The 24,763-nt window shown below is 39.5% G+C and overlaps 1 protein-coding gene across 1 annotated transcript in view; it reads left to right on the forward strand.

Annotated features, from left to right (window-relative positions):
- The window catches only part of UST (uronyl 2-sulfotransferase), a 153,748-nt gene that overhangs the window by 72,169 nt on the left and 56,816 nt on the right, over window positions 1-24,763 (forward strand). The window contains exons 3-5 of the mRNA XM_054629704.2: window positions 16-171; window positions 7,402-7,481; window positions 23,443-23,596. Of these exons, the coding sequence (XP_054485679.2) occupies window positions 16-171; window positions 7,402-7,481; window positions 23,443-23,596 (390 nt within the window). The remainder of the gene's footprint in view (window positions 1-15; window positions 172-7,401; window positions 7,482-23,442; window positions 23,597-24,763) is intronic.

Raw genomic sequence — 24,763 nt, forward strand, 5'->3', positions numbered from 1 at the left:
TCAATCTTTGTTTAGGTACTTCCTTTCCCCAGTCAGGTGGTCTACAACAGAGTTGGAAAGTGTGGAAGTCGAACTGTGGTTTTGCTTTTAAGAATTTTATCGGAGAAACATGGATTCAACCTGGTTACATCTGACATACATAACAAAACAAGACTGACCAAAAATGAGCAGGTAAGTTACTCCTGCTTGTCTTAGATCCTGTTTTCTTTATGTGTATGAAACTGAGAAACAAAGGCATATGTTAGCAGATAATCCTGTTGAAAAGATGCATTGCTACTTTGTCCTGAGTAATCATGCGGAATTCATCGTTCTCTAAGTGACTTCACTTAATAAGAGAAATGGGTGGCAGAGCCAAGAACAACATGATGTGGCAGCTAACCAGAAAAACTAACTTCCAGTGAGACAGCTCTTGAATTTAGTCAGCAAAGCAGTTAGACTAGCAAGGCAAGAAAGATTAGTACAGTGAAGTTAAGTGCAAGCGTATCTGGGACATGTATTAATGTATCTGCAGCCATTTATCCTATAACCAGGACACCTTATTCAGACCTAGCTTGGGTCTTAAACAGAGCAGGAGTAAATTATAGCCAAAAAGGTCCTTTTTGATGACTTTCTTAATTCACTTCTAGTAATCAGTTGCTTCAAAAAGTTGTTTCCCAGGGCCATGCTAACCCATGTTTCTGTATTATGACATGTTCTTGATCCTATCTCAGCTTTTTGCTTATCTGTCTTTTTCATGTTTTTGCACAACCCTCACTGAGGGAAGTGGAAATACCGCATGAAACATCTTTACGCAGACACCCTTTTTCATATTCTCTTAAAGTTGTAGAAGGATTACTTTTGCAGCTTTGTTTCTGTGACAGATCTGCTATTTAAATTTTCTTCTCTTCAGGGTACCCACTCTAAGTATCACTTCTGTGAGCAGATTGATACAAGTAGTGCAGGAAAACCTCAGACTCAAAGTGCACGTCTGTAGTTGGATGCTGCACACGTTGCCCACTGCTGCTATTTTGAGCTGCTGATCAGGTAAAGGCTGCAATTGCTGCCTGTGTCACTTCTAGAAATAGCAGCCTGCAAACCACAAAAGGATGTGTGCAATGATCAAAATATGGATGTGGGCCTGCCAGTGACATTGTGCTGTGATTGGGGGTCATTTACTTGCAGCCTGTTCATGAGCACAAGTTTGTTATTTTAGATGCAGCAGTTCATTCCAAATGAAAATTTAGGAGCTGATATTGCTCCTTCAGGTCCCATCTTCCTCCCTTTCAAGATGTCCACGGGGTCCCACCACAGCTGACTGACCTAACACTCCATAAGTCAAGTTCAGCCAGAGGTGGGGTCCACGGGCAGGGCTGCCATGCCAGCCCAAATACAGCTGCCATGCATGGTTGGATGTGGCACGCCAGGGACAGGCTGTGGAAGGGGACAGTGTCCCCTCACTGCCCCTGCTTGTGGCCAAGGAAATGCCTGCTCTGCATCTGCTGTAGCATCCCTGTGTGAATCCTACGGCAGCGCTGTGCAGCCTGGGAAGGTGGCGATATGGTCCCATCAGAAAGGAGTGTAACTATCCCGTGCTACAGAGCTTGTCTGCTTAGTTTTTCTGCTGGGATAGGGGATTTCTGTGGGTAGGACTGCTCGGGTTTGTATCTTTAATCAATTTTCATTGCTGCTGATTGAGGGACATACCATAAAGCCCAAAAATCTTTCAGGTGTTGGTAATTGCCAGCTTTCACTGTGATCAGCTTCTTCCTTTCAGTTCTGTTCTGTCTTTCTCTGGTAGGTGGATTTTCCATTGTTAAAACATGATACAAGATCAGTTCTTCACAGTTTTCCATGCTTTAGTCCAGCATGTGGAGATTCCAGAGGGACTCAGACTTACTTTTGATGCAACCAACACACTGACAAATAATTATCTGCCTTACCTTTTGCCCTCCCCAAGTGGTTAATTTACTAAACGGCAAATCTGCTGGAAGTATTGCTACAGAGCTACTCTATAGACTTTCCTGCCATAATTTGAGTCTCTTTATTTTTATTTACGGTTTATTTCCATAGTTACAATAGGCTCATAATTTATTTAGTATTTTAGCTGAAAAGTGCCTTTGATCACCAGAGAACATGCTTGGAGACAGTAACTATTCTGTTGTTTAGAGCATTTTTAGTTGTCTTCTCAATTTTTAAGAGCAGAATATGAAAAAATAAATGATGTTTTCCACCTTTAATGTGGTGTAACAGGAGGAAGTTAAGGCAATGAATGATCTCAGGCTCCAGGCATTGGAACGAGAAAAAAGAGAGCTGGGCTGGGCTGTAGGCTTCCAGCATGAGCATGGGCTTCTCACTTGAGATGATATGTGTCTCTTCCTTCTGTCATTTCTGGGTCCTGTGTTTGGTTAAAGCCCTGATCCAGCCAAGACTTTTCTGTCAATATTTAGCTTATGCAGTCTGCTGTTGTTAAATAAAGTTAAGTATGTAGGTGTTTTTAATGACTGTGGGGATTGCACATAATTGGAATCCATATTCTTATTGCCTTTTCCAGTCTGCTTCCTACTAAGAAATTTTCCCAAATTATGTGTGTCTGCCAGCAATTAGAAGTGCAGCCTTTGAACATCTGTGGGCATAAGGAAGCGAGTTCTGGAAACAGACGTATTAATATATGGCTTGCCATTTGCTGTAGTATTTTCAAGTAAATTAAATACAGGAACTAATACATAATATTAACCTAATTGATGTGGCTTTAAAATGCCACTCAAACTGCTGCAAAATGAAGTCTTCCCCTGCCCTGACTTTGTCCTCCACTACCATTTTATTGCATTCAGGGAAGTAAGAATGAGTATGCTTATAGGTATAGAAATGCCAGTCACATACAAGAGTAATTGGTAGTTTATCCTCAAATTGTTTCCTTCTACCACCCATCATTATAGCTGTGCAGCCAACTTTATGTGTAATTCCAGTTCAATGCACTAAAAATCCATCACTAATTTTTCTAAAATGCTTTTAAAGACAGAAAATTGGTCATACCAGCTTGGGGAGGTGAAGAAATTCTTGAAACCATTCCAAGCTTTTGAGAGCTAAAAATGAAGATCTAGTCTCATTCCTGGGAGTTGTGAGTTGTTTATGGAAATGAGTACTGAGATGAAAGTGATATACCAAAATTCTTGTAGGTACTTGTGCCTCCTGAGCCCTACATGCCTTCAGTAGAGACTGAAAGGAGTGGAACAAAGTAAAGAGCTCACAGGGAAGATAAATACAGAGGGGTTTTTTTGTCCTTTTTGTGTCAATATTAGTGGAGACCATAGTGTGATACAGCAGACCACATTGCAAAATCCCAGTTGCCTCACCATCTTTATACATTTTGACCTCAAATTCTCACACTGAAATACAGCATCTTAAATAAAAATAGTAACATTTTGGCTGTTGTTTGGGTGGGATTGTTACCTGGTTATTTCCTTTTGTTCCCAGTAGAATTTACTTACTGCAAACCTCAAACAAAGTGGGGCTGCTCTGAGTGGTTAGCACAGGGACTGGACTAGCCATCTCCAGAAGAGAGAAAGGTGACCTGTCTCGAAGGCCAGAGTTGAGTTTTTGTACAGGAACAATGCTGAGACTAGAGAAAATCCATCCCCATCCAGCCCTCCTGGAGTCACTTCATGGTGCCATCTGCTGGAGCGTTATTTGCAATGCAGCACCAGCCCATTGCAAGTTAATTTCAAGAGCTAATTAGTGTATTTTTCAGCAATGTTTCACTGAAGCTGCCTAATTCCTGCAGGAGAGCTCTGGGCAGCAGTTGAGAGAGAGAAATAGCTCTTTGTGGGCCCTAATCCTAGCAGGTACATGCTCCTTTTGTACTTTTCCAAATGTTTCTATAGCTTCTCCCTCCAACCATGGATGTGTTCTGACTCATCTCTTCCCTAGCAGAGTTTGCCAGGGTTGTTTATCTTCTGCTGCTTTTATTTCTTTTCAAACTTAGGATGATATGATCATCTGTACTTGCATGTCATTCTCCTTCATCACTCATTTCATCCAAAAGCACTTGTTTTGTTCAACCCTCATCCTCTGCTCACTCTTGGTCTCTGTGGGTTGGATCCTCTACATTTTATTTTCTTTTGTTCTTGCTTCATCTTATAGAAACAAACATACAAATGAGAAAAAGTATAACAACCAAAACAAACCAACCAAACTTATTCTTCTGAGAGACAATGGAGATTTTTCTTTTGGTTGTGTTTTGTTTTTTTCTTTGCCATAATCTTAGAAAGAGGAAGGGCTCACTATGTTTTTCTGAGCAATACATTTGGGTTGTTAGCCTGAAAGCCGTTCAGGACAGCATGATGAGAGAGGGAGAGGCCCATGGGAAATATGGCCACAATTTGCATGTGGCCATGAGCCATTACAGTTATTTATTTTTCCCTCCTGACATCTGTATGTCATTTCAGTTGAGTCTTTCTTACCCCTTTGGCAGGGTTTTTAGAAGAATGGATTTTGCTCGTTTGTTCTTATGCACATTGTAGCTTTATCCACATCTGCTTACAAGTCCAGTTGATCATTAAGTGTCTAAATATGAAGGTACTCTAAGTCAAAACAAAATTCTGTTTCTGCTTTAAAGCAAGCTGTTGTCTTAGCTCAAGAGACTGAGTTTGGTAGCAAGAGATCAAAAAAAAAAAGCCAGGAGCCAGATGCTGTCCTGCACTGTGTGCATCTTTCCAGCCTCCCTTTGCTCCTGAGGCTGAAGTGCCTGTGCTTGTCCAGCATCAGGTTCATGTGACACTGACATCAGGTGGAATGAAGTGAGAAACGTGGCAGTGCTGTGATGTGAATCTGCTTCCTGATAGCACATGGGTGCCAGCCCTGGGGACAGCTGGGAGCCAAGGGAAGCTCGTGTGGTGGTGCTTTGCGACACTCACATATACCCCCAGCTAAGTTTATCTGGCAGTGTTCTACTAGAGCTGCCTGTGTTTTTAGATTTAGTGAGATTACTTTGTATGGGTACAGTACCTTTATATCTCCATATTTATACTCTAGTAAGGTTTTTTTAATTTATGCCAAGAAGGAATTACAGTGATGACCATGGGGGCACAAACAGAGTTTTTATACCAGATCAGTAACTCCCTTCTGCTGTCTTCGTTCCTTACTTCATGCAGATAGAGCAACACAAGTAAAATGCAAAATATAACATCTGGCTTTACACAGTTCTGAGAATTTCACTTCTCTTGTAACTTGTCTCAGTAAAAAAAAAACAAAAACCAAAACCAGAAAAAGAATCTGTAGCAGGTTGACTATCACAGAATCCAATTGAGACATCTGATACACAGGCTACAGGGTCTTCTATTGCTTGATTCTGCAAGGTGAATGAAGAATATCATTTTTTGTCAGAGTGAGTTACCAGTTCTAAAGAAATGTCAACGTACTGGTTTGCTAGGAAAGCCTTTGTCTCTTCAGAACACGAAGAATCAATACTTAGTTCCTTTGTGCTAAGTATTGCAAAGCTTCCTGGGCTTTCTAATTCTGATCTGGACAAGCTTTGCCCTTCAGGTTTATGAATTTCTTGCCCAATGTATTTATATTGTACTGAAGAAGCCGTGCAAAGACCAGTTTATGCTTAAATCAAGCAGTCCAGACTCCCATATATCACTAGCTAAGGAAGGGATGCTATTCCCTTCCTATTTCTTTAAATTCCTTGTGTTAATTTTATTTTTTTAATTGCACATGTTCTCTCCATATTCCCTTGTTTCTCTTTTCCCTTTATAGTGACTTTCTTTTGGTGATCTCGTCTTACATTCCATTTCTTTGGATTTTCAGCCTTATTTAGTTGTAGCATACCTTGCTATACTTTCTCAAACCTAATATGTTGTGGTGGATAAGGTCTGTACCTCAAATACCGTGATGTGCTCAAACCAATTGGACTGGAAAAGGTCCATCCTGAGAAGCTGGACAAGCCAAACTGTTTGCTTCAGTGGTCATCATACATGTATGTGTATAGAATTGTTGAAGACAGAGGGAAAGAAGAGCAAGTCTCTAAGTGTGTGCACTTCTTTCTGGCAGTTAAATGGCTGTAGCTTATGTTGGCTGAAAGAAGGAGGCAGGGCATGTGCACTGGGAAAAAGTGGAGGATGCAAGATGGATAAGAAGCAGTAAGATGTGACACAAATTATAAAAACCATGGGAAAATATCAGTCCATTGAAACTGGACATTAGAAGGGGAAAAATTTGGCAACTGCTACCTCTTAAATGTGGTTTGGTATTTGCTATGGCATGGGCAGAATTTTTTACGATGCTCTTTTTGCTGCTAGTAGCTCCACATATGCTAGTTACTTTATTTTGACCACACAACAGGCTGGACTACATGTTCTTGCTTATTTTATCTATGTCAACTATAGCATTCCAGTTTTAAGAAATAAATGTTTTAATTACTGTCTCCTCACATAGATAAATATGATTCAAATCAGAACATGTAGCTCACAGACTTGCCTCTTTTTTTATCCAGTGTATGAATTGCTTTCTACTACCCAGTTTGCAAAATCAATAAACCTGTCATTTCAAATGTATTTCTGTTCAGTGTCCATAACATAGCCTGCATTTGAACACAGAACAGAAAATTGGAAATGAAACCTTTAGGAAATTAATAAGAAGGAAGCAAAATTACCTGAAACCTCAACTTTCTAGCATGATGCTTCACTAGATACTTCCAGTTTCCCGTAAATTATAGCTAGAGTTCAGCTCACACAAAATAGATTATCATATCTATGTTGTTGTTTACATTATTCTATCTTAATGGTCTGAAAACTCAAATTAATTAATCATTTTTTTGAAAAAAATTAACATTGTGAATGGGCCTGAACTAGAATTTAGCATGATCTTTCTAAAAGTGCCCATTCAGTTTGTACTCCTAATTTGTTGTAATAGTAAAAGAAATTGCAAGTCCTGATTTCTATATTTAAACAAGCAAATCAGTTGGTGTCTTGACTGTGTTGGCAGTGTTTATTGTTACACAAAAATGACCATTGGTTCAGCTCCTGCTTTCTGTTACAGACATTTTGCATTTTTGGCATTGGGGTGAATAGAGCTAGTGTCTTCAGAGGGTAGCTGCCATTTGGAAGGCTCTTGCAGATTTAGACAGTTTAGATTTTTCCTTTATGCCTTTGTTTAGACTGATACCTGCTTTTGGAAGTATTTTGGAAGTACATAAGCTCCATGGTAGCAGAATGGTGTCTGCAGCTCAGCCTTTCTTGCTTAGACATAAAATATTCATCATCCTATCTTGATGACAGTGTTTGGGAAGAATAGTGGGGAAGTAGGTCCTGAGTAATTCAGACTTGAAAATTATATCATCATCTGTTGTTTGAAAGTTTTATGTTTGTCTCAAGTTGTGCGTTGATATAACATGGAATATTTGATTTTTTTAATTCTTTTTAGATGGAATTGATTAAAAACATAAGCACTGCTGAGCAGCCCTATTTATTCACTAGACATGTTCATTTCCTCAACTTCTCAAGGTAAGGCATTTTTTTGGTCAAAAATCTTTTTCATTGATTTCTATTAATTGTAATACATAAAACTTTTCCCCTCTTTTATTCATAAACAATACAATGCACTTTTTTTTTCCTTCCTTCTGGCACTAGAATTCACATTCTGAAGCTGTTGGTTTTTTCCCCCCACACTCACTTTTCTGTAGCATAATTATGTACGGTATGTTTGTGAAAAGCCAGGATGCCATTATATGTTTTTGCCTCTTGAAATTATTGTGATTTATAATGCTTCCAGTCAACATGCAAGAGATGGTAACTTAGGATTTTAAACTGTGCACTTGTGTTTTAAAAGTGGCAGAACACTGATGTTAACATTTCATCTGCATACAGGCAGACACTAAAAGGAGATCTAAAACTGCACTGAGTTCATTAATTTTGTGCCTGGAATAACTCTTTACCAATATAACCAATTTAATTTTGTTCTGACAAAATAGTCCCCATTCCACAGGCTATGGAAGTATTTTTAAACCATGCAAACAGATTACACTCTGTGTCATGGGAGTGCTGTTTCTTCTGGCAGATATTTAAAAGTATGCTGCAAGACTCTAGAGACTTTTATAGCACGGAATGTGAAGAAGATTGAATTTGGATGAAACTTCTAAGGAATTTTTGGAAGGCCTTGAGTGAGTGATGCCAGTTAGCATTTAGCCAGGATGCAGAGGTTAAAGCTGACTGCAGATGCTTATTGCCCAGGCTGTAAATTTAATCTGGAAATGATATTCAGGAATCATGCTATCTGTGCCACCAGATTGGATTCCTCGAATTTAGATTTCTTAAAATTCGGTAGAATTATGATTGTACTGCAGATCTTTGCCAAAGCTTGTCTAATTATACAGCATGGTACATTTTGTTTGCATGGTAATGTGAGTGCATGGCTTCAAGCTTCTGTAGGCAGTGTAGTAAGAAATTATAAAATTCGGGGCAGGGTGTGTTTTTGTTTTCTTGGAAAATAAAATATTTTGAGCAATTGGAAATTCAGTTGCTATAGAACTTAACTGTGGGCGTGATTTTTTAATATGGAAACAGGAGGAGTTAAACAAAATTTTCATCTTCTGTGTTCTCTCTTCTGATTCCTTGAGAGTTCAATTTCTAATGTATTACCTTTAAAAAAATAAAAACCATTAGGACTTCACACTTTTGGTAAATGATCTCTTTCCTCTTCTGAACTGCAAGATCAAAAGAGTAGCCACATGTGAGGGTCAAAGGGATGTTTCCTGATTAGACTGATTTTACAGAGATGGTATTCAACATTAGGAATGAGAGAAAAAGACCAACAGTCTTAACCTCTTGCTCCTCCCTAGGGATCCCATTTTCTGTACCTATGGTACATCCTTGCCACTAAGGTATCATGCTTCTTCTGTAGTGGATACATGATGTATCTAAAATGTATTTACCTTTTTCTTACAATACAAATCTGAAAAAATATGAAACAGTTACATAAGATGTATTAAATTATTTGTAGTTTCTCTTTAGGCTCTTTGTTGCAAATCTGAAAACATACCTTTTGTTTTATTGAGAGTATCCTTGGTTTACCTAGTAGGTGTGAAGTAGTGAAAAGGCTGATGAGTCTTCTAAATCAGACAGTATTGAATTGCAGCAACATTACATACTAGTGTTTGGCATTTCTTAGTGTTTTCTGAGAAATTAAACATTTTTTGTTTCAAAATTTATTAGCAGTGTTATACTTAACAATGAAGTAGCATGTTTTATATTTTCTTGGTTATTTAATTCTAGGGTGATTTTTTTAAACTGATTTCTTTAGGAAATGGATTGTCAAATATTGCATTTACAGAAATTTCAGCATGTGATTTAAATACACATCATAAATATTACAATATTATGAAAGTGTTTTAGTTTTGCTTAATTTCTTTAAACTATTCCTTGATAGAAACCTTCCTACCTGCAGTGGTTAGCTGGACTCAGATTGTCTATGGAATACTTTTCTTCCAATTTGCCCCAGCTTTTCTGCCAGCTCAACATAAAAGTCATATAAAACTCCTCATTCTCATTAAAGAATGGGGCTCAGAATATTGATGTGGTGTTTTCTGGATGACAGCTAAAAACCTCAGACAATAGCTTGGCATGAGCAGCCAGCACAGTGGGCAGCAGGGCAGATGCACAGGAATGGGTAGGAGACAACAGCTGACTCCTGACTGCAGGTTTAGGGCAGGTCTAGATCCATGAGAGGCTCAGCTTGAAGATTAAAGAACCTTATTTTGTTGAAACTTCATGCTCCCTTCCAGGGAAAGGCATGAGGCTTTGTACATGCCATTGTAGCAGAGCCATTACTGGATTCTGTGTTTTTTTGCAGGAGCAGCCTTTTTGGACATCAGTCCAGTGATTCACTTTTATTGTTTGGCATTTTATACCTTTGAAACCAAGTTTTTGTTCACAGGAAGGAATAAGAAACAATTTTTTCTCCTTCCTCCTGCATATATTGAGCTGGCAGACAGGTAGGAGTTAGAAGGCATGTTACTTTGCTACCCTTTTTGTTGGTCACATTAGAAACAAAAGAAGTCTCTTCTGCTTGCCTTGCACCTCTCTGAGTGTTTTCAAGATGTGTAGGGTTTGCATTGAGCCATTTAGAGCATATCACCAAGGTACTAGAGAAGCAGAGAAAATATAAGCAGAGTCATGAAAAATGTGAATCTGATTTGCTTTGGTTTAAACCAGAGATGTAGAGTCATTTAGGGTAGAAAAGATCCTTAAGATCATCAAGTCCAATTGTTGACACAGCACTGCCAAATCTGCCACTAAGCCTATGTCCCTGAGTGCCACATCTACAACGTCTTTTAAATGCTTCCAGGGATGTGGACTCAATCACTCCCCCAGACAGCCTGTCCCAATGCCTGACAACCTTTTCCATGAAAAAAAAAATTTCTGAATATCCAATCTAAATCTCCCCAGTGCAACTTGAGGCTGTTTCCTCTTGCCTGGTCACTTGTTCCTTGGCAGAAGAGACCAATCCCCACCTGGCTACAAACCTCCTTTCAGATAGTTGTAGAGAGCGCTAAGATTTTCCATGAACCTCCTTTTCTCACAGCTCTTGCAGCAATTTCTCATATGAATTATTGTCTAGACCCTTCACCAGCTCTGTTGCTCTTCTCTGGACACACTCCAGCACCTCAGTGTCCTTCTTGTAGTGAGGGGGCCCAAAACTGAGCTGAGGTGTGGCCTCACCTGTGCTGAATAGAGGGGAAGATCAGAGCCCTTGTCCAGCTGGCCACACTGTTGCTGATCCAGGCCAGGATGCCACTGGCCTTGGCCACCTGGGCACACACTGGCTCATGTTTGGCAGCTGCTGACCAGCACCCCCAGCAGCTGCCAAACATGAGCCAGTGTGTCCCCTGCCAAGCAGCTTTCCATCCACTCTGCCCCCAGCCTGTAGGGCTGCTTGGGGTTGTTGTGACCCAGGTGCAGGACCAAGCACCAGGCCTTGTTGAGCCTTATACAATTGCCCATCAATCCAGGCTGCCCAGATCCCTCTAAAGAGCCTTCCTACCCTCCACCAGGTCAACACCCCTGTCCAACTTGGTGTTGTTTGAAGGTGCACTTGATCCCCTCATCCCAATCATTAGTAAAGCTGGTAAATAGAACCTGTTAAACAGAACTGGTCCATACTGAGCTCTGGGTAGCACCCCCTGTGACTGGCTGCCAGCTGGATGTAACTCCATTCACCACCATTCCTGGGCTCAGCTGTCCAGTTTTTCATCCAGCAAACTCTGCATCCATCCAAGCTATGAGCAGCCAGTTTGTCCTGGAGGGTGCTGGAGGAAGCTGTCACAGGCTTTGCTGAAGTCCAGGCAGAAAACATCCACAGCCTTGCCCCCATCCACTGAGCAGGTCACCTTGGAGGAGGAGGAGGTCAGGTTGGCTAAGCAGGACCTGCCTTTCACAAACCCAAGGTGGCTGGACCTGGTCCCCTTGTTGTTGTATGTGTGCCCTGTGATGGGACACAGGATGGTCTGTTCTACAGCCTTCCCTGGCCCTGATGTCAGTCAGGCTGACAGGCCTGTGCTTCCCTGGAGTCTCCTTCCAGCCCTTCTTGTAGATGGGCTCACGTTTGCTGACAGGAACCTCCCCACTTCTCCAGTACTGTTGGTGAGTGATGGAAAGTGGCTCAGTGAGCACTCCTGCTCAGTGAGTGATCCCGTCTAGCCCAATAGACCTGTGTGTAGCTAACTGGTACAGCTGCTCTCTGACCATTTCCTCTTGAATTAAGAGGACTTCTTTCTGCTCCCTGTCTCTGTCTTCCAACTTGGGGCAGGGTACCCCAAAAATAACTAGTCTTTAATGCCTTCTTTGCCTCAGGCTTTAATAAAATACCTTAGCCTTTTCCTCATCCTTGTTGGTGCTTCTCAGCTTCCCAAACAGTAGCAAAACAAACTTGTTGGGTTTTTTTAACATTAGTGATGTGAATAGCAGCAGTGACAAATCAGTTGAATTTTCTGCCTTTGTGCCCTGTACCTGCTTATAAACCTGTCAGCACTTAAAGCTCTCTGATTATTCAGAAAAGCATTTACTTATGATTGTTTCCAAGTGAAAACAAGCATGAAAAAAAAATGCTAGATCTTCTATCCAGAATAAATCTCTAGTGGAAGTGAGCTAAGCCTTCAGTGATGAGTTGAGTACATGTGTGTTTCTGAAGCCACATTAGTTTTGCTGAACAAAGTTCTAAAACCTTGAAAATCTCATCCTGACCTGAATGCTTGCCAAGGCCATTTTCCTGTCATTCTTGAACAGTTTTTTTAAGAGTGCCTGTTGGTTCAGCTGAGTAAATTAATCTCCCTTTACTGCATCTTCATCTTCTGATTCAGTACTATCTTTTCTCAATCCAAAGTAGCGTGAAGAGGCAGACAAAAAGATAAATATTAAAAGGAGACATGAAAGCAAAAATTTTTCCAGCTTCAAACAGAAGATAAAAAACTTTCTTGTTCTTCTTTCATGTTAGTGAATTTCTACATAGCCCTTGTCACAGAGAAAGCTTTCATTCAAAGTGTTTCGCAGCTTCTGTTCTCAGTCTGTCCAGTGCAGTGATGGTTACCTTCAGAAGATGATCCCGTGCTTCTGGAGGGTGGCTACTCGACCCAGTTCATTTCAAGACTTTCTTTTGTAGAAAGTGGTGCTGGTTTTTTGTGGGTTTGGGGATGTTTATTGTCTTTTTCTGATTTGAAGTTTATATAGTAATATTGCTGGGAAAAACATCCAAAGTGTTAATCAGGAGCAAATATTAAATAATGTCTCTAAGCAGCTAAAGATTTATGTGTTGATATATTTGCTGGTAGATCCAGGGAGTGCAGTGTAGAAGTGCAGAAGCTGTGAAGAAGCAGAATAACCTGCAGAGAGATAAAGAAAGCTGTTTCAGAATAGCTGCAATTTGTTCACTGTGCATTACCATAAGTGCCTGTTGTCATCTACTTAGTCCAAGAAAAAAATATTCGGGAAGAGGCTTCAAATTCGTGGAAAAGCCCCCCTTGATTTCTCAGTAATCTGCTGAATTAACTGTAACAGTCACTGGGCAGTGACTCAAGACACTTGGAGAGTGCTCCAAGTGTCACAGATTTCAGAGAAGCAGGAAGAATGTTTGCAGGAATGCAGAGGCGGGTGGCAAGGCCATGGTTTTGGGTAAGGATGAGTCAGGGATGTGGAGAATTGCACAACATCTGTTTTGGTCAGGGGAAAGGCAGCATGTCTCTCTCCAACATCAAACTCTTCTTTTCCAGGCGTGCACTTACAGAGCCCAGTTTGGGCAGAGCTGGGAGCTTGGGCATTCTTTCCTGTCTTGGGCTAAGTGAATGGTGCAGCTGAGTGTGTAAAAATCTAATGACATGCCTTTGTCAGTGGCTGGTGAGTTTTGCTTGAAGGCTGGCTGATCAGAGCAGGGTGAAGTCAGAGAAAGGAGAAGCATTAAAACAACCACCCAGAAAGTGAGACAGACTTTTTCATGTCTCACTAGAGCTATGAATTCTTTACTTTCTGCAGTAGCTATGGGCCACTGAGAGATAAAGCACCAATTCTACTTAATTTTACAGTTTAATTAGCCCTTATAATTCAGTTCAGTATATCTTACTTGTTCAGAGTCAGGATGAATTATCACCCTGCACTGCTGTGTCAGGAGTCATCCTTTCTGTGCTGTCAGGCTGCTGCCCTCTTCTTCCTTTCAGCTGCAGTTTTTAATATCTTAAGTGTGTATTTAGCATGTGTGCATGTGCTTAAGGGAGGGCACAACACTTCACTTTTGGCATAAGTTTCTAAAGAAATAAGATCCATGCAGCAGTTTTAGGTGTCCTGCCTGTCTTTCCATCCTCTCCCCTCCTGAATTGCTAAATAATTTCTGAACATGTTGGCCACTTTGAAACCACATTGAGTAGGTTACTAGATTTCTGAGACAGCCACACTGCAGGTACATCTGCTGAAGGCAAAGCCATGCAGAACAGAGCTGGTGGACTTTCTGTTGCCCACAGCCAGCAGTCACCTCCCTGTGCCCTGCTTGGATGCCAGGCCCTGCTCTGTTGTGTCCTTGCTCAATGTGAGAGGTGTGGGGAGACAGGTTTGGGGGAGGAGAGAAAGGTCTGTTGGGTCTTCTTCTTGGGAAGGAGCTTGCCTTTAGTCCCTAGAATCCACATAAGAAATATTTTCAGTTTTCTGTTTTTCATTAGCAGAGTTCATGTGTAAAGTTCTTGTTTTTCTTGAAACAAGCCTTTTTTGGTAGACAGTCTGTATCAACATTGTTGAAAATTTTTTTATTACTTTTTTGCACAGATAAAATGGCCAACACTAACTAATAAAAATGAATAAATTGAGCTGCTGTAGCAGCCAAACGGTGTCACATGCAGCAGTGCTGGTCAGGTTGGCAATTTTCCTTCAACTCTGACCTGAATTCAGACCTATGGGTAGCAATAAATCACATGTTCTATGAAGGCAGGGATGGACAGAGAAATTCTGGATAAGCCCAAAACAAAACTTGATTTCTGAATGTTGCTGAGCTTTTTTTTGTTAGTCATTGTTTCTGTTTTTTCTCATTCAGAAGCAACTCTAAAAATTGTGTTTTAACACAGAACTTTGATATTACACCATTCCCTTATTCTTGCAAAATGTGTCTATAGCTAACAAACAAAAAGGAGGTAAATCTGGATGAATTAACTTTGTCATGTGAATAAGCTTCGTGTTTGAAAGCTGAAGCGCGCTCTGTGCTGGCAGCGTGTGTTTGGAAGCCTTGCATGTTAGTTTGTTGATAATTTGGAAGGGCTGGATGATACATTTACAATTTTTTTTTTTGGCAAATAAACATCTTGCTTTGCAATGACTTAACCTAAGTATGTAAGTCTTCAGTCCATTGATTTTAGAATAGAATTTCCCTTTTTTATAGACTGACTCTGGAGGTCAGTAAAACCAGAGTGATTCTGTGGTGCTGTTTTCATTGTCTTAGAGTCATGCAATTCTGGTCACGACACCCAGATTTTTTAGTAATTTGAGGAATATTGTTTCTTCCTTCCTTTGGAACAATTAGTGCCACACAGTGTGTTCATGTTTCGTAGAACATGTCTGTTATGTCTGTTAACCACGCTCCACTAGCATTTGAAGGGAGTATGTTGGGCAAATGCATGGAGCTGGCATAGCAAGATGCTAAATGTCCAGGACCCTTTGAATGCACTTAGGTATACTTTGTACAAAGAGCAGTAGTTGGGTCAGCTTGCATCACTGACTTTATACAGCTCAGCTGTGGGAGGGATTGGGCTCTTTGAATGCCTTCTTGAATCAACATCTTGGAACAATGATTGCAGCCTAAGATTATCTATTAAAGTAATTTTATGTTGTGGGATTTTTTTCTCCTTTAAAAAAAATACATACTTAGGGAAATGTCTTTAAAAATATGGTAGCAAAAAAAAAAAAGTTACCCTCTGGGCAAGCTGTTAAAAGTAGGGAAATGTCAGCTAAACTTGAGCATGGCCTTAACACTGTGTCTTTATGTGTGTTCTTTATAATCTGTACTTTTTGCTAACACATCATGAAACACTTTCTACCATCATGTGAGGTCTGCCTTGTAAAGTACACATTTCATGAATGGCCACATGGTGCTGTAATCCCTCCTACATACTTTTTTTTTCCTTTTTTATACTACCTTTTTTTAATTATGTGAGTGTGTAATGATGCCTTTTAACTGTGACTTGATGGAAGGTTAAGCACAGATCTCATGTGCAGTTTGACCTTTATGTGATCTAAGCTGGGTTTTTTTGGGGTTTATTTTTTTTTCAAAGTATTGCTTTCTGGTGAGTTTTTCCGCACCTTTTAGGATCATTTCATTCAGAATTTATTCCCCTAGCTTTCCTGTGTTCTTTGCATAATGCACTTTTTATCTTTCGTTCAGCTCATAAAATTATATTCTCAGAATAGAGATTGTTGCTTGAAATCTAGTTACTGAAGGTGGGGTCAGGCATGTCTCCTCAATTATCCTGTTTTTACGGTTGTTCAGCTTCCGTGCTCACAGTCACATTGCAGATCATCAGCTTGGGAGTAACTTGATTTAAGAAGGATGATGATTAGTCCACAGGGGACCAAACAAGAATAAGAATGAAGAGAGATTTTAAAAATTTACCTAAAATCACAGGAAAAGAGAAACAAATAGAGAAGACAGGGAAAGAGGGGACTGTTATAACACTTCTGGTTTTTTTCATTTTTTAGTTTAAAAGATTCTGCAGAGAAAAAGGGACTATGCAGTTCTTAATGAGTAATGATAACACAAGTGGTGAACTGAAATTGCTATTGAGTTCTAGATCAGACATTTAGGAAAAGATTAGAACAACAAGGGCAGCAAAGCAACAGAATAGATTATACTTCAGGATTTTGAAGCTGGTAGTGGCAGTCGCATAGCTGATCCTGCCTTCAGAAAAAAAGATGGATGGTGACAATTCTGAATAATTTTGAAGCTTTTTTACCCTTGATGAATAAGTTTAAACCTGAAGCTTCCATCTTTCAGAAAGGAAATGGAATTCTTGATTCTCAATCACTAGTAATAGAGAATCTGCTGCACTTGATAAATTCTTTCAATAGTGAATTGTTCTTTCAGATAATAAATTGAATTTTTTTCCTCCCAATTTTTCAGAGAAGTTCAATTGATTCCTTTTCCTTGGATCTCAGAGTCCATTTGTCCACTATGTAAAGACTCATCAAATTTTTCACCTGTGTACTTTCATGTATAATTTCTTACACACTGTCATGCAGTCATCTCTCAGCCTGCTCTGTATTTTTTCCTTCTCATTCTCTTTGCAAGCTGGAGGCTTTTAATTTTTTTATCATTTTTGTGATGCTGCATGAACTTTGTTCATGTTTTTCTGAAAATGGACTCTGTGAATGGTCACGAGTGCTGTGTCAGGTCTTTACTCCTCTCTCCTCCTGCTTCTCAGAAAAAGTGAAACTAGGATTTTTATTCTGTCCTGTAAGGTTTCCCACACTGCTGATAATATGTGGAAGTATGCATGTCCTTGCCAGAACTACTCCTTCTCTGCGAATATGCTCTGCTTCAGGTTCTAGATGCTTTGGGTTTTATTTGCTGTACTACAGTGCAAAATGTTTCCTTAGGTCTTTCTTGCCTGGTAGCTCAAGTGGCTCTTTACCAGCAAACCACTCCCTTCATTATTCCCTCCTTTTGCAGCTTTGTTTTCTGAAAATATTATCACGTTGCACATAGCTTCTGAATCACAGATTGTCACATTAAACTGTGTGGGTTCAAAGCCTCAAGCAGAGCGACAGCCACGGTCCCTCTCTGACAGCAGATTTTCACATCTGCGACAGGGCAGCCATGTTATAACTTCCACTTACATTGATTTTTATATTCTATAGATTGCATACATGATATGTGCTGCTGAGTTACAATGATTTATTTTTTTGTTATGCACAGTTCACTGCATTTCAGTTTCCATGTGGACACTCCTAACATTGACTTGCTCTCTGCAACAGCCATTTCCACAGGATGGCTAGAGTCACCCATGCTTCCCTTGATATATGTGTTCATACAGGAAGTTGAATATGCAATGCTGAGTACATTGCAGCATCCTTTGCATAATAACCTTCCTAAGAAGTTGAGCCCCAAGATTTTATGCTAATGTAACTACCTCAGCCAAATCTGTGGTCTCATTCAATTTTGAAAATACATCTTTTCTACCTATCATGTTTGTTGATTTAATACTTTCCAAAGAGCTGTATCAGCTATTCTACTATTTGCAGGAAATTTATTGTAATACTTTGTAATTAGTTTTCCTATTCTTCTGTGCAAATGCATAACATTTGCATCTCTGAATTACAGTGAAACATTAATCAGAGGTCCAGAGAAATCCTGAGCCAGACCTTTAGAAGAAAGTCTTAAATACAGGGTATCTGGAATTAGGTGATTTTAATTAATGTGGAGTTTAGCTGCTGTTATTCTTTTATGGAGAGTTAGTGTTTACTCTTTTACTTGTTTCCAGCTGTAACTTTGCATTATATAAATGAAAACATAATTAGTATTTCCTTTACTTTACTTGGGACCCATGCAGGATACTTATCCGTGTTGGTGCTGTTCATTGTGAATTTATCTATTAAACTTCTCTGATATCCTCAGGAGAATGAAAAATATAGGGTAGAAAAAAGACCCTAATTGTTTAGCATGCGTGAATGACTGACAAAATACAGCCTAAAATATTTTGGTAGATTTACAGGATAGTGAAGTAGAGAAATAGAAGGCTTTACAGTGTTTTCTTTTAGCCATTCGCTGGTCTGAGGCAGCTTACTAAACAATTCCTAGAGGACTCGGTTGCAATTTTACAGTGATCCAGACACATCACTTCAGAAACTGAAATTTCTATTATTGAAGTCTCAGGTCCAGAAAGGGTGATTGATGAGGAGTGTGCACTGTTTTACTGTTAACTTTGAACCACTGGGCATTTTGAATCCCTGCACACACCTCTCATTGAAGGGCAGGCCAGTCAAAGATAAAATTTTGAAATGAAAATACTTGTTTCATAGAATCATAGATTTGTTAAGGTTGGAAAAGACTGCTAAGGTCATCAAGTCCAACTGTTAACTACATTGCCAAGTCCACCACTAAGCCACGTCCCTAAGTGCTGCACCTTCATGTTTTTTGAATGCTTCCAAGGATGATAATTACATCACCTGTCTGCATTGCTTGTTTTGTGTCTGGGATAAATTAGAGAGCGATAACAAAAAAGCAGACTGGCATAACATTAAGTTCAGCTTGCTGGGGAGAGGCAGCCTAGTTAGTCTACTCTGCAAGAAAGGAAAAAGGCCTCATGAAGCCCAAGTTTTTACCTGAAGTCTGCTCCAGCTAGTCCTTGTACCAGTTCAGCTATGCCAGCCAGTACTGTTATGACTGAAATAACCGTGTAGGTGACATCGGTGCATCAGTAGAGAAATGCCCTATATAAACTCCACCAGTTCTAAAGAAAAGGTTGAGAGCATGACCACAGCATCAGGGTGAAGGCTGCAAGAAAGGCACTACAGACAAGAGCAGGAAGATAAACTCTTGATTGTGGAGGCTGGCAGTACCTCAGCCCAATCCTCTTTGCATCCCATCCCTTAGGACGACCACTGGAGCATCCCAGAAGTGCCTGGTGCTTTGTGTGCAGAGAATTGCTTTGCTACAAGTTCATGCTGATGCAAGATGTTATGAAAACTAGTATTTCAAAGTAACTTTTTCAGAAGATAAACACTGGGGTAACTGTGCATCTTATTTAAGTCCTAAAAAGGTGAAGGTTCTATGTTAGGGCTTTTACATGACCTCCCTGTGAAGCTCTGCTGCAGGGCAGGTAATGGAGCTCTAGCATAATTGCTGAGTAAAGATGGCTGGGCAATTGTACTCTCAGCGTGTGATTCTCACTTGTATGGCACTGGAAAAGGAAATTGTGCTTCCTTTATAAGAAGGACACAATATGCCTGTTGCTATTAATTTTATGTGGCTTTTGGTTCTTGTTTGCTTTCATTATACTGAATTTCTAGCAACCACCCTTTTTCTTTAAGGGGAAACTGTGTGTGTTGAAAGAGTAAGAGGCAGACAACATTCTTCCAGAGAATAGGGTGGGAGTCATCTTTTCCTTGAGGAGTTGTGATTTGCCTGCAAGGATGAAGTAACCATCTTCTGCTTGTGTGAAGAGTTCTGTATGAAATGCAAAGTCAGCAGCCTCCTGAAGTGAAATGAAAAATAATAGGAGCTAAGAGAGCTTCCATTTTAAGGCCAAGAAAATAACTTTGTTGATTTTTTTCCCCCCAGCTTGCAAGGGGTTTGTAAATAGTTTTAAATGAAAATTTTCATCATGTAAATAATAAAACTGGAATTCATCAGAAATGTGAAGGGGCAAGCTCACATGCTTCTCAGACTTTTTTTTTTAATTTTGCTTTCATTAAAAAAGACATAGGGTAATATATTATTAATGAAGCTAAATATCATTGATTGAAGCTTGCAAATAGTTTTTTTGATGAGGACTCCAAAAATACACCTTCAACAACAGATCAGTTAAAACAAATGGGATTTACTAGTACAAATAAAATAAATCAGGAGACATTGAATACAGGGAGAATGTTGTGGGGGTTGGTGTATTATCCATTTGCAGTGCTCTGGAGGAGTGGTGGTGTCCTCACCCACTCTTCCCAGTTATGCCAATGTGCTGCTGGAGATGAGAATGTTTGTGCAACTTCATCATGTGGGATCCAATCATGATCCCATTCAGGGAAGGTAAGTCTGCTACTTAAGCCTAGCAAATATGATCATGTCCCATTTTGAATCCTTCACAATAGGGGTTTGAGTGCAAATAAGGTGATGTGAGGTATAATGAGAGCACGGATCTATTTTTTTGCAAGAGCACTTTCATGTGGGTGTTGTTAATCTGAAAAGTTTCACTTGAGAGAGCATTTAATATGTTGTGATTGATAGGTATCTAAAAATATGCAGAACATACTTGAACAAATGGAGCATTGATTTGCCCTTTTCTTCTTTTAATAGCTTAAGGTACTTGATTTTTATTTTTTTTTAGCTGTTAGAATTTTTTATGCTCTGTGAGTGCTGCTTAGCTTCCATAAATGACTCTGAGTACAGTTCATAGAAACAAATGGTTGGAATTTGAAGTACTATAAACTATGTTTAAAAAGAAAAGCACATTTGAATAAGGACCAGAACAGACTTGATAATAATTTTATAATAATTCCTTGCTTGTTGCCTGGTGGAGCAACCCACAGCTGGGTGTATAGCAGCTGGTTACATTGTGCAGAAAATCGGAAATTTGAGCTGTCCTGTGTTTGTGCATGTTCCCCACCTCCCCAATCTGCATTTCAGAAAGAAATTCTTCTGTAGCATTTGTGAAAGAGTGACCTCCCATCTCAGCTGTCCTCTTGGGGTGATTGAGCTTCTGTGAGCCTCTTTTCTCAGGGCTTTTGGTCCTGAATTTACTGTTCTCATATTCAGAAATGTGACTTTACCAGCAAAAGGGTGGGCTCTGGGAATATGGTGGGTTGGTTATGCAATCTCACCCCTCCTTTTACTTCAGAAAAGACAAAATGAATTGAAAATTTCTATCAAGACAGCTATTAGCTGTCTGATTTTCATTTTTTGCTCTTCTGATGAGCATTTAGGTTTAACAACCTCTATGGAACCTGGGGCAGGACATCCCTGCTCTCTTGCTTCTATAAATCTGGTGATCTTTTTGTCTTAAGACAGCTTGCTGCTGACATCACTTCTTACTCTCTACTGCTTCCCCTTTTCTTTGCTCTCCTCCACTCACCTCTGTCCTTTGATTATTGCTATCTGCATCAAGCAGCAGTAGGATAATATGTTCAGTAATTTAGATGCAATCCATTCTTTCCAGCAATTTGACTTGAAAAGTCTAGTTTTCAAAACTACCAGGCCAAGGCATCCACTCAGAGCTTTCTATTTGAGTAAATATTGTCAAAACTTTATGCCCACATTGCCCTGTGGTATTTGCAGGAATGCCTTTGTTTTTGTTTTGTTTTTTTTTCAAATACAGGTTTTATTTCTGTATAAAGATAAAAAGCAGCAAAGATAAGCTTAGAGAAGAATTCAGGGTACTAAATTCAGGATATTTAACTTGCACATCCATGTCCAAACTGGGTTGTGCACTAATCAGGAAGCAAGGAGCATATGCTTTTTTAATTGGATTGTTTTAAAATTGTATGCTGTCTGTGCAATTTCAAATTATGGCAGTGATCCTGCAACACTGAGGTCAATGAGATTACTGATAGGCATAGTTACTCATGAGACAAGCCTTTGTAGACTGTGTTTAGGAGTCTGGGGAATCATGCAGGAGAAAAATCAGGTTTAAACTCTATAAGATTTTTCTCTTGTCTTTTACTAGAATTCATAATTTTAAACAATTTTGCTGCCTCTTAAATATTAATGGGAAGCCTCGATCTTTTTTTATACAAATTCAATCATTCATTGCCTCAAAAGATGGGGAGAAACTGAGAGGGGTTTTTTTTTTAATCTAAAGGGTGTCTTCAGTTATCTCTTTAATCTAGTATTTTACAGTTTAGAAGAAATTATATAAATTGTGACTCAGAAAATCATCAGAATAGCATTTAAATACTTAAATATGGCTATGTTCTCAATCTTACAAAAATAAAGTATAAGCTATTGCTTAAGTGAGAATTGTTCACCTAAATTGGGGAAACAGAGGAGAGAAGCACAATCTGTGTTCTTAGATGAGGAAAATTCCAAGTTGAATTTATCCTATAAACTTTTAAGTCCTGAAAGGTTTTATTTTATTCTTTGTCTCAGAGAATTTGTAGTCCATAAGTCAGTTCCATGAATGTCCATTTTTTCATTTTGACCATGGAACAGTGTAAGCAGCTTCCCCTCCTTTTTTTTTTTTCCAGTTAGGCCTGCTTTCCTGATGCTGTGTGTTGATATAAAATATGCAGTCAGTGTTTTAACGTTCTGAAAATACAGTGTAATCACAAACCTTCCCAAGCTTCTTTTTCCTCCTTTCCTCTTTTGATATCCCAGCTATTGAACTGAAGATGTTAGCACCAGGAGGTGCTTACACTTAGCACCAGGAGGAGACATACAGGAGGGTAAAGTTGCTCTGGTTTATCTTCTCATCTCTAAGTTGCAGATATCTATGCTAGATGTTTATGTGCAAGCCTGGTAACAGCTGTGTTGTTACCCTTTCCTTTTCCTTGGACTTGCATGTTCTTGAGATTGATATTTAATTTCTTTTTTGAAGCAAGAATTTTCATACGGACTTTAAAAAAAAAAAATTCATGAAGCACAGTACAGGGATAAGGTATTGCATAACCATGAAATAACCTCAAATCCAGCCAGTGGTGCAGACTGGGGGTGAGGGGATGAGGTTCTGCACAAGTTCCAGCAAATAAAAAGTTGGAAATACCATGCATATCTGTCAGTTCATCCAGAGGAAGCTTTTGGAAAAAAGCTTTCAAAGGAAGCTGAAAATCCTTTGCACGTTACTACACTTACTGTAAAGACAAAGATGATCCAAGGCTGCCTTACAGCAGCTACTGTTGGGTGGTGCCTGTTCTGACATGACCACCCAGATAAGATGTTGAGAAGAAGAAATACTCATTCTTTGATTCATCTGCAGAAGGTTCTTAATCTGAAAACAGCAAGGAGAGAACTCAAGAAAGCAAAACTGTTGATACAGTGTTGTACAGTGGTTTTCAACTAAAATGTTTGCAGTACACATATAGCTTAATGTGATTCCATATTTACTGTTCACCCCTAAAGAGATCTTACATGCTTTTACAAAGGTTTAGAAACTAGTTGTAAGATGCTCAGTTTCACTCCTCACCTTGTAAGAGCTCTGAATTTCTTTAGGAAGTAATTTGAAAGCATTCAAATGAGAGATAATAGATACATGTTTGTGTGGAGCCTGTGATGAGATTCACCCATTTTTCTTCCCACCAGGTTTGGAGGAGACCAGCCTGTGTACATCAATATTATTAGGGATCCTGTCAACCGATTCCTATCCAATTATTTTTTTCGACGTTTCGGAGACTGGAGAGGAGAACAGAATCACATGATCCGTACCCCCAACATGAAGCAGGAGGAAAGATACCTGGTATGTTTAAATAAAAGGTTTTGATTACCAATTTCCCATCATTGTTATGTAGCGCTGCTGTTCAAACTGGATGCATGAAAAGTGGGAGACTGAGGATCTCCCATCTTGTGGTTTTCCTCTGTCTTTTCTTGCCTGGTCCTTAGTTTGCTCAGCTCTGCTGTGTAGAGTGTTGCCAATGAATTCAGTTTGATCTTGAATAAGCTGACAGCAAGTTCCAGATTTCCATGGCTGAATTATGGTCCTTACACTGAGTTGGATTTGCACTGCATAGTAATATAATAATTCTGCCTATATTTATCACTGTGAGTATTCAGATGGATTTTTAGATTCAGACTATGTCTGTAACTCTGCAGCCTCAGAAGAAAATTGAGAAACAAAGCAATTCAGGGAGCTCAAGTCTCCAGTGTTATTGCTGCTAAGTTGTTTGTAATGTTCTTTACACCAGGGCTCTAATCTCAGTTCTTGCTTTGGTTTTGTTTCCTTTTGTCTTTTTTGGGTTAAGATGATGGCAATAATGCTGAATAAGCTATTCATAACAAGTTTTAAATTTATATAGCTGCTGAACTTTCATAACACCTGCCTGCCTTTGTTGCATACCAAGATCCTGTGGAAGTAGGTGTTGAATGAATGCTAAATAAGAAACTGAGAAGCTAGGAAGGTAGCTAGTTTGGTTTATATTGATCACTTGCATGTACACAGACACCTCTCAAAAAGGCAAAATGATGGAATTACTTCTTACTCTCTCTCTCTAATGGAGATCCAGTTGGACTCAGCCTTCAGGCATACTTGAACAGGACAGCTTGATGGTCTGCTATGAGATGTTGCAGGCCAGACATAATGTCAAAACAAGATATGTCTGTGGTTTTGGAGGAGGAAGAGAGGATGTTTTTGTGAGGTTTTGAAGAGGCAGTAGAGTACAAGATATCTGATGAGCCGTAGAGAACGCAGCTCTGAACAATTGCCACACAATACCTTTCAGCCCTAGCTGAAGTTAGATGAATCCAAGGAGGGCTGGGTTTTTTCCCTGTTACAGAGCTGTTTAAATTTCCTTTGTCTTCTGGTTTTGTCATATGGAGCCCTGTGAACAGACAAGCTTGTACATTATGGGTAATTGAAGGGGGAGGTATCAGTGTAATGATCTAATAGCCTTAAATTTAATGACATCTC

Source organism: Agelaius phoeniceus, chromosome 3, assembly GCF_051311805.1.
Source record: "Agelaius phoeniceus isolate bAgePho1 chromosome 3, bAgePho1.hap1, whole genome shotgun sequence".
NCBI lineage: Eukaryota > Metazoa > Chordata > Aves > Passeriformes > Icteridae > Agelaius > Agelaius phoeniceus.